General features: G+C 33.1%; 1 protein-coding gene across 1 annotated transcript; it reads left to right on the top strand.

Annotated features, from left to right (window-relative positions):
- Positions 1-432: 432 nt before the first annotated feature.
- LOC120175203 lies at positions 433-1,152 on the top strand. The gene is made up of 3 exons (XM_039181880.1): positions 433-534; positions 607-854; positions 933-1,152. Exons 1-3 carry the CDS (start codon positions 433-435, stop codon positions 1,150-1,152), a joined length of 570 nt encoding a protein of 189 aa, XP_039037811.1.
- The last annotated feature ends 9,697 nt before the right edge of the window (positions 1,153-10,849 follow it).

The raw sequence follows: 10,849 nt of genomic DNA, 5'->3' as shown, positions 1-10,849 counted from the left end.
TCAATAAAGGCAAAGGGCTTATATTTGGTTGGTACTTGCAAGACATAATTACCTTCTCCAACTTGCTCTTCTGAGAAATGGACCTACTAACAGGAAATGGTTTCTTTCTCTTGGACACATTTTCACCTTCGGCTGCCTTTTTTTGTTCCCTGGGAGATCACTCAAAATGATTATGAATCTCCACAAGACGAGGCGTCATTGTTGCAACAAGAAAAGGAGGCTTTGTCGAAGACAAGGAAAAAGGATCAACAAGCTCATACTCTCATCCACCAATGTCTGGATAATTCGACAAAGGAAGCATGAGAGATTTTACAAAATTCTCTCCAGGGAGTTGATAAAGTGAAGAAGGTTCGACTCCAAGTGTTGCGAGGTGAGTTTGAAACCTTGCGAATGAAGGAATCCGAGTCAATTTCGGATTATTAATCAAGGGTGATGATTATTGTCAATCATATGAAAAGATACGGAGAAACTTTAGAAGATGTTCGCGTGATTGAAAAGATTCTTCGTTCTTTGACTCCAAAGTTTGATTATGTGGTTTGTGTTATTGAATCAAATGATCTAGACTCTATGGCTATTGAATAAGTTATGGGTGAGTTGTAAGCCCAGGAAGACATATTCAATAGGAGACAAGATGAGTCTATTGAAAAAGCCCTCAAAGCCAAGGTGTCTTTGAAAAATAACCAAGAAGAAAAGAATCGAAAGAGTCGAGGACATGGACGAGGTCGAAATTTTGGCCAACAAGGATATGGAAGAAGTGATCGTGAAGATCATACAAGCAATGATGTAAGTTCATCATCAAGAAATCAAGGAAGATCAAGAGGAAGATTTAATAATCAAAGATCGAATGAAATGAGGTATGTCAAATCCAATATTAAATGTTATAATTGTCATAAATTTGGTCATTTTTCTTGGGAATGCCAAAATGAAAGCAGAAATGAAGAGAGGGTTAATCTCATTGAAGATCAACAAGATGTTGAAGAGCCAACTTTGTTACTAACACTCAAGAAAAAAGAGAACAATGATGCAAGCACTTGGTACCTTGGCAATGGAGCAAGCAATCACATGTATGGAGACGAAGTGGCATTTGTGGAACTTGATGAGAAATTTAAAGGTGATGTTTCATTTGAAGATCCAAATTCAAGGGAAAGATAATTCTCTCTAAAACAAGTTTGATTTCAGTACTTTTCAGAAATATGAGAATTAGGATTAATTGAGGTTAATAATGAGGTTTTAGTTGTTGATGTTAGTTGTTTTTTATCAGCACTTGTTGGGGAGAAGTAACGTCATTTGGATCGGAAGCTTGGAGAGTCGTTCCGGTAAAGTTTTCAGTAATTTCAGTCTTTTTGTTCTGTTTTGAAAACAGAAATTTTGGATGTGTTCTTGATGTGTTATTTTGCTTTCCAAGATGTTTGATTATTGAGAAAAATTGGTGCATCTTACTTTAGTGGTTTACTAAGTGTTTGAAAGCTATTTCGAATAGTGGATAGTAAAGGTGAGCGACTATCATTCTTTTTGGATGAACATATTCAAAGGTTAAAGGTGCAGTTTAGGATGTCCACTTATCTTGAACTCTAGTATAGATTATTTTTTATCATCCAAGGTGTTTGATGTGTTGATTTTTGTTCAAGTACGTGGTTATTACTCCCAATAACATCGATTTCGGGATTCGAATATATATTTATTCTACCGTTACTTCAAAAATAACACATAATTATTTGATGAATGTATGATCACCGTTGTCATTCGGATCTCATGATCGACATGTAAGCCAGCATATAACCTTGAATCTGTTCAAAAAAATCACATCTCAATGTAGATGGTTGGCTTCAGAGGAAATTGCAGAAGCTCAATTACTTGGCCATGAATGAAATACAAAGAAAAGAGAATGTACTAAGTATGGTGCTTGACCTCATAATTATTCGACAAGTACACTCTCAAGAATAACATTTACGATTCGTGGTTTCGTTCTATTAGATTCAACTCTAATCTCTCTAATCTGAGACAAATCTTTAACTGTTTTCAAAAGAGAAACCAAAATGCACCCAATTGCAACAATCTTAAACAAACCACAATCTAGCCTTACATTCGCCGGTAATTATTTTGAGAGTCTCTTTGTTGAATTCGGCCTCCGCTTGAATGGGAGGCCCTTTGAACATCAGAGTAACTTAGGTGGCGTTTGGTTCGCAGGAATCCTTTAGAATTAGGGGGAATTGGAATCTAATTTCACTATTTTCCCATGTTTAGTTCAAGTTTTCAAAGGGAATTGGAATCCCTCATGACTTCAACTTTCCATCAAATGAGGGAGAGTGAATTCCATCCATTCTATGATGGAATTCAATTACCTTGTTACTTCCCAGTTACTTCCTTGTATTTTCCAGTAATACGTCCTTTCTTAATATTGTTTGCATTTTTCAATAAAATATAATTGTCAAAATATGTGACCGGTCCAATACTTTTTCCTTCCATTAATATTGTTTGCAAGGACTTAATTGACAAATAAGTATTCAAACTATATATATATATATATATATATATATATTTAGTTTAGGATGATAGATATGTATAATTTCGTAGATTTTGCACCGTATCTAATTTAATTAGAGCAATATGAGTATAAGTTTAGTAGGTAGTGGGCGAGTGTGAATGTAAAAAAGTCATATCTATTGTGGGTAGTAGGTATGGGATGGGTTGAGACCTTAGTCGCCTTGCCCACTAACTACCCACCATATAAATTTTGGACTATTATGAATTTAGGTATAATTTTAAAGATTATTTTATAAATCTTAATATTCTATAACACATGACTTATAATTTAACTAAGTGTTAGGGTATAAACTTTTTAGAATTTGATCTACGTTTGAATCTAAAACTTTTAGAGATAATAACATTGTCCTATATGTAGTTGGGTAAAGCATTGTTGCGTCCTTAAACTTGGAAACGTTTCTCAATTAGATGGTCCTAAACTTGAATTTTTTAAGTTTTTATTTATTATGGGCTCTATGAGATTATGCCATGTTATTACATAAAAAATTTTGAACTAATAAAAATTAGCTGACCCTAATCTCATATATAATGGGTAAGGGGAAGGTAGGATAGTAGACTGTCCCCAACGCCAGGTTGAGAGAAACTTCCGTGGGAGACCTCCGACAGTCAGAATTATGAATTACCCACCGTGGGACTCGATCTCACGACCACAAGGTTAAGAGCCTTATACAAGATTAAGTTTGTTTCATTAACTCAATGGTGAAAATAATAAATAAGCATTCATGATTAAGTAGCACATTAGTAAAGTTATATTAACTTTATTAGAATAGGATTTTGGTGAAAGAAAAGAATTTGATATATAACCCTGACCTGTAATATGTATTTATAGGGATAGATACTTGATTACAAAGGAAACTAAATAAAATAAAAATCTACTTTAATAAAGTTTTTTAATTTTAACCAAACTGGATTCCCTATTTCTCAATACTTATATATTAATTAATTTATATCACTTTGAATTCGAGTCAAACTCTAACGTAACACAATACAAAACTGCTGCTGTTGTGGTTGATAGTTACTTGGAATTTATAAATATGCAGAATCAATGATTTCTACCTAAACCGCTGAATTTCTTCCCAGATGTTTCCTTGTATCTGCTAGCATTTTTTTAATAAAATATGAAGGCCAAAAATATGTGACCGGTCCAATACTTTTTGCTTGCATTATTATTCGAAATTTCTTTAAAATTCATAAAATTAAATATAAAATAAAATTATCATTATAAGGATTAAAGATTTTTCTTGAATTTGAGGAGTTTAAGATATTTACTCGAAAATCTTGAAAGGTGCTTGAATTTATAAATATATGAAGGTGCTTGAATTTGAAGAGTAAAGAAAAATTATGAACCTATACTATTTTGCTCCAATTTTTTTTTTATTTTGGCAAGATTAATTTTATTAATGAAAAATCAAGCAAGCCTAACATGAGTTGTATGCCTCATTAAAAATCTATCCAAACTTAAATAGAGGAAAATATTACATACGACTAGAGAAAAAGACCATAAACACCATATCACCAATGCTGCAAGACCTAATAGAGAGCAAACCACGACTCTTCACACCAACAAACAGCTTAAGCCATAAACACCATATCACCAATGCAAAGCAAAGCACAAAAAACAACCCAAGACGCCTTATCAACAACATACATATACAAATACAAGGATTTGATCAGTCACATGAAGAGTTTCACTACCATGCTTTGAACACTTCCCATCCCTTCATGCATGCTTTCGTAAAATTGTTAGCCATTCCGTTTTGAGAGCGAGGCACGTAACAAAAATTGACTCCCCCAATGTCACCAGATAACCTGTCAATCTCATTAAAATCTTTTCACCAGGACCAAGGTCAAAGCGATGAATCACCCAACCAATGACTTGCAACTTTAGGGTTAGTTTCAACAATTAAAGCTACATTAACCAACAACCAATTGGTGTAGTGCATAATTTACCCTTGTGATAAGCACATTAGAATTGGAAGAAGCTACAAAGAAATTAATAAAGGGGAAAGGGTTTATATTTGGAAGACATAATTACCTTCACCAACCTGCTCTTATGAGTAATGGACCTATTAACTGTTGGATATTTATAATTTTAAGAGGTGTGATTATTCATATAGGTGTGTTGATTCATATGATTAGGTATAATTATTCATATGAAAAAAGATGTGACTATTCATTATGAATTGATGTGATTATGTAGGATGAAAGGGTGTAATGACTAGTTGTAACTATTCTAATGGTTACTTACAATTCCTATATAAAGGATTGTAAGTGATGAAGCAAAGCAATGGTATTCCAATTCAATTCCAAAGTTTCTTCTAATATTTTCTTCTTTCTCTCTACAAGTTTAAGTTTCATACTTTCATATCCCAACAAGTGATATTCAGAGCTTGATTCGATATAAGTGAAGATGGCCAACAATGATATGTTTCCATTTCAATTTCCATGTCTTACAAAAGACAATTATGAAAGTTAGTGTCTCCGTATGAAGGCTTTACATGGGGCACAAGATGCTTGGGAGATCACTCACAATGATTATGAATCTCCACAAGACGATGCGTCATTGTCACAACAAGAAAAGGAGGCTTTGACGAAGACAAGGAAAAATGATCAACAAGCTCATACTCTCATCCACCAATGTCCGGATGATTCGATGTTTGTAAAAGTGGTAAATGCCAACACCGTAAAGGAAGCATGGGAGATTTTACAAAATTCTCTCCAGGGAGTTGATAAAGTGAAGAAGGTTCGATTGCAAGTGTTGCGAGGTGAGTTTGAAATATTGTGAATGAAAGAATCTGAGTCAATTTCGGATTATTAGGCGATGATTATTGTCAATTAAATGAAAAGATACGAATAAACTTTAGAAGATGTTCGTGTGATTGAAAAGATTCTTCGTTCTTTGACTCCAAAGTTTGATTATATGGTTTGTGTTATTGAATCAAATGATTTATACTCTATGGCTATTGAACATGTTATGAGTTAGTTGCAAGCCCAGGAAGACATATTCAATAGGAGACAAGATGAGTCCATTGAACAAGCCCTCAAAGCCAATGTGTCTTTGAAAAAAAAACCGAAAAGAAAAGAATCGAAAGAGTCGAGGACGTGGACAAGGTCGAAATTTTGGCCAACAAGGAAAAGGAAGAAGTGATCGTGAAGATCATACAAGCAATGATGTAAGTTCATGTAAGCACCATTTTATTTTTTATTCACCATAACCTACCACTACCACAACCACCCACCAAGCACCACCCATGTTTCCCTCCTCCACTACAATTCCAACTTACTATTTCCTCATTATTATTAGCTGTCAATGATTTCAATGATTTCAATTGGCGCTAAAATTTCACCACTGGGACACACCATTGAATTCTCCATGCTGGTTTCTTCCTTATCTTCCACCGAAGTATTGGACAGGGGTTTTTTTTCTAATGCTAGTGTAAGCATCATCTTATTATTCAAATACCCCACCATCCCGTGTTTTCTGCAGGAATAGAAGCATAATCACCCATTAATTTTTAATATTTTATGTTAAAATTAAGTAAAAGTTTGGCTATAAAAGTCGAACAAAATGTATGAAGAAGGGGGGTTTTGCTCGGTTTCTAGCAGAAATACAAAATATTGTCGAAAAGTCCTTCCAAAAAAATTAGTGTAATTTTGTTCTCCAACAATAACAGACTTCAAATATTTTTTTCCCTTCATTTTTTTCCAGCAAGGTAATTCTCTTTTTCTTGGTTCCTTTTGTGTTTCGATGATTAATGATCCAATATGATTGATGATTATAACTAAACAAATCTTTTAACGAGAAGTTTGTGAATTAAACTTGATTTTCATATATATTTAATGTGCTATTTTTTTTATCGTTTTCAAGGTTTTCTTGTGTTGATTTAGACGATTATGCTGGTGTTATAATCATATTAAATCTGTTTTTCAATCTCATTTGATTTGGATAAGGAATTCTTTAAAACAAGCTTGATTTCAGTGATTTTCAGAAATCCGAGAATTAGGATTAATTGAGGTTAATTGTGAGGTTTTAGTTGTTGATGTTAGTTGTTTTTTATCAGCTCTTATTGGAGAAAAGTAATGTCAATTGGATCGGAAGCTAGGGGAGTCGTTTCAGTAAAGTTTTCAGTAATTTCAATCTTTTCGTTATGTTTTGAAAACATAAAATTATGCTATGTTTTAGATGTGTTATTTTGCTTTCCGATGTGTTTGATGTGTTAATTATTGAGAAAAATTGGTGCATCGTACTTTAGTGGACGTTTGCTAAGTGTTTGGAAGCTATTTCGAATAGTGAACAGTAAAGGTGAGTGACTTTCATTCTTTTTGGATGAACATATTCAGGGGTAAAAGGCGTTTAGTATAGGATGTCCTCTTATCTTGAACTCTAGTATAGATGAATGTATGATCACCGTTGTCATTCGGATCTCATGATCGACATGTAAGCCAACATATAACCTTGAATCTGTTCAAAAAAATCACATCTCAATGTAGATGGTTGGCTTCAGAGGAAATTGCAGAAGCTCAATTACTTGGCCATGAATGAAATACAAAGAAAAGAGAATGTACTAAGTATGGTACTTGACCTCATAATTATTCGATAAATGTACGTATCATACATAATTTAAATACTCTCAAGAATAACATTTACGATTCGCTGTTTCGTTCTATAAGATTCAACTCTAATCTCTCTAATTTGAGACAAATCTTTAAGGTGGTGTTTGGTTGACATGAATCTCTTGAAATTAAGGAGAATTAGAATCCAATTCCACCGATTTGCCATGTTTGGTTCAAGTTTTCCAAGGGAATTGGAATCTCTCCTGACTTCAACTTTCCATCAAATGAGGGAAAATGAATTTCATCCAAGAATGAATGAAATTCAATTCCCTTGTTGGAGGAAATTGAAATTTGATTATACTACCCTCATCAATCTTTTGGTAACTTATTCATATATTGAATAAAAATATTTTTTCATTATTTCGAGTGGGTCAGATTTCTAATTTATATATTCGGGTCGGGTGAAACTTTATTTTGGTCGGATCGATTTTTTTAAATGTGATGTTCGGGTCGGGTCGAGTTCGGGTTTAGGGTGAAAATCTCAACCCGAAAATATATATAATTTTATCTTATATATTTAGAAATAATTATAATAATACTCCTCTATATATAATTTTTTTTCAATTAAATCACTGTTTTTATTGAATAAAAATAATTTTTTTATTATTTCAGGTCGGATTTCTAATTCATATATTCGAGTCCGGTCGGGTGAAACTTTTTTTTGTTCGCGTCGTGTCGGGTTTTTTAAGTGTGATATTCAGGTCGAGTCTGGTCGGATTTTTTAAGTGTGATATTCAAGTCGGGTCGGGTTCGGGTTTAGGGTGAAAAAACCGGACCCGACCAGAAAAAAATATATAATTTTACCTTATATATTTAGGAATAATTACAATAATACCCCTCTATATATAATTTATTTTCAATTAAGTCAATGTTATATTGAATAAAAATGATTTTTTATAATTTATTGAAATGAATAATCAATTAATAAAATAAAAATTTAATATATTTTATTTTTTTATAATATATTACTACATGTAAGTTGTAAAACAAACTAAAATAAAGCAATAAAACAAAGGCAATTCTGTCATTTTATATTACTGAAATTAAATTCACCTGATATGTCCGCGAACCAAACAGAATTTGAAATTATATTCTAATTCCTGACAAATTTCAATTCCTTCACAGATTCCAATTTCCTCACAAACATTCCAACGAACCAAACGCCGCCTAACTATTTTCAAAAGAGAAACCAGAATGCACCCAATTGCAACAATCTTAAACAAACAGCAATCTAACCTTAAATTCTCCAGTAATTATTTTGAGAGTCTCTTTGTTGAATTCAGCCTCCGCTTGAATGGGAGGCCCTTTGAACATCAGAGTAACTTAGAGAATGTCTTTGAATCCCGGTTCAGTATTGAGATTTCGGCTGAAACCAGTTTCGTTTTTCAGAATTTGGCTGAAACCAGTTTCGTTTTTCAGAATCCGGCTGAAACCAGTTCTTTTTTTTAGAATCTGGCTGAAACCAGTTTCGTTTTTCAGAATCCGGCTGAATCCTGGTTTGATTTTGAGAGTCCGTCTGGCGCTTTTGAGAAAATACCGGCTGACGCTGGAACGAGCCAAATATCATTAATTATTACCAACTCAGAAGAAACGGGCCAAAATCAATAAAAACCACACCAAATGCTAGGGACCAATGTTGGTTTTCTGGGTTTTTTTTTTACTCAGCCCTAATTGTAATTGATCTAAAATAAACTCATGACTACAACACTAGCAATTTTGATCGTTTGGGGATGCTTCTCCAAACGAGCATTTTCCAAGGCAAAAGCACCGCATTCCCAGCTTCTTGGCTGAAAATGAAGGTGTTTAGAATTGCTTTTGCGTTTCAAATGGAATTTTAGGCCAGATGCACGTCCATATGCATTCCCAATAATCTCGGGACTTCAGTTCTCGAAGAAGAAAACCCTTCTAATTTGTAATTCTCTTGAACCTAAACCCTAAACCTAGGGGGATCGATGTTCGATTTTCTGGGTTTTTCTCCTCAGTCCAAATTGTAATCATCAAAAACTTTAAACCCTAAACGCTGAATCAAACGAATTGAGATAAACCCAGAAATCATCATCATCTAAAACGCAGAAATGCTTCCCCACAATCACTTCAATCGTGAATTATGTAAAAGAACAAAAAAAATGGAGAACGGAAGAAAGAAAATGGACTTGCCTTGTTTTTGGAATCAGCAATTCCACTTGCCTCCTTTTTGGGATCAGCATCTCTACTTATAAACCATTCCATCTTTCAATCTTTCTGAAATTTTCCTTCTTCCCTCTAAGATTTAATCCAAAAAATAAAAGATTACTGAAAGGGGGGAAATGGAGGATAGAAAACAGTTGTGTAAGTGATGCGGAAAATGGGTTAGCTCCCAGGATTAGGGTATTATTCTTTCTCAATTTAGTTTTGGATAAATTGCATATTTAGTAACTAAACTATCAGTTTTGATTCATTTCAATACCTAAACTATCAATTTTTTTAAAATCATACCTAAGGTTTAGTTTTTATTTCATTTTTGTACTCTGTTCAAAATTTATCTTTAAATTTTGAAGAAAAAAATAAAAGGTTAGGTACTAAACGGATCAAAATTGATATTTTGTGTACTAAACGTGTTAAGTTTTTAACCGTGGATACTAAAATGAAACAAAAACTAAATATCAAGTATAATTTTGAGAAAATTGAAAATTAAAATACTAAAATAAACTAAAACTAATAGTTTAGGTACTAAATATATAATTTACCCTTTTATTTTAGGTAATGCCTTCGGATCACCGAATCAAATAAATAGGAGTTAATTGCACATGATATCCCTAAACTATGACTTTCATTTTAAATTAATCTCTAAATTTAAAATATTATATATCGGCCCTTAAACTGTAATCTCGTTTTACATTGATTCTTAAACTCAAAAACATTCTATATAATCAGTATCATTTAATTTTGATCTTCATGTTAACATATTACTAATTATTTCGAGTTTTTAAAGTCTCGGGACTCGATAACTAACATATTATAGGTCATAAGATAGACATAAAAGTTCTGAAAAGATATGAGACTGTTGATTAGGGATAAACATATAGAGTTTAAGTGGTTAAGTCGAATTTAGATAAAATCGGATCCTACTTTAATTTTAAGTTTCGATCAACTTTCAGATCGAAATAAAGAATGTAATCGAGTGTCAGTTCGAATGCGATTGAGTCTGGGTTTGATGTTGAGAAGACGATCTCGGTACGATCATTTTCCGAAAGTTGTGGTGATATTTTTCATGGCCGGGGGTCACATATGCATCGTCTAAAATCCCGAGTGCTTTGTTGGGATTTCAAGAACCCTGAATAGCTTCGACCACGGCAGCTCGATCATGTGGGTTCATATATGGATAAACTTGGATCAAGAACTCCCCATCTTTCATTTCCTCAAACTAAATATTAGGTTTTTTTTATGATGTTGAGTCCTTGAACTTGGAACCACCTCTCAAATAGGTCCATGAACATGAATTTTTAGATTTGTTTTATGATGTTGAGTCCTCGAACTTGGAAACACTTCCCAAATAAGTCCCTGAACATGAATTTTTAGGGGTCTTAAGAATCCTTAAAGTTTGTAATACTTTCCAAAATAGGTCATTTAACATGAATTTTTAGGGTTTTTAGTGGTGTTATGTCCTTGAACTTTACAACACTTTCCAAACAGGTCCCTGAATATGAAATTT

The sequence above is a fragment of the Hibiscus syriacus genome, unplaced genomic scaffold (genome assembly GCF_006381635.1).
Source record: "Hibiscus syriacus cultivar Baekdansim isolate YM2019G1 unplaced genomic scaffold, ASM638163v2 tig00112159_pilon, whole genome shotgun sequence".
NCBI classification, from domain to species: Eukaryota; Viridiplantae; Streptophyta; class Magnoliopsida; order Malvales; family Malvaceae; genus Hibiscus; species Hibiscus syriacus.
Note: the sequence above shows the minus strand (reverse complement) of the source record. Positions and strands in the feature narration are given on the sequence as shown.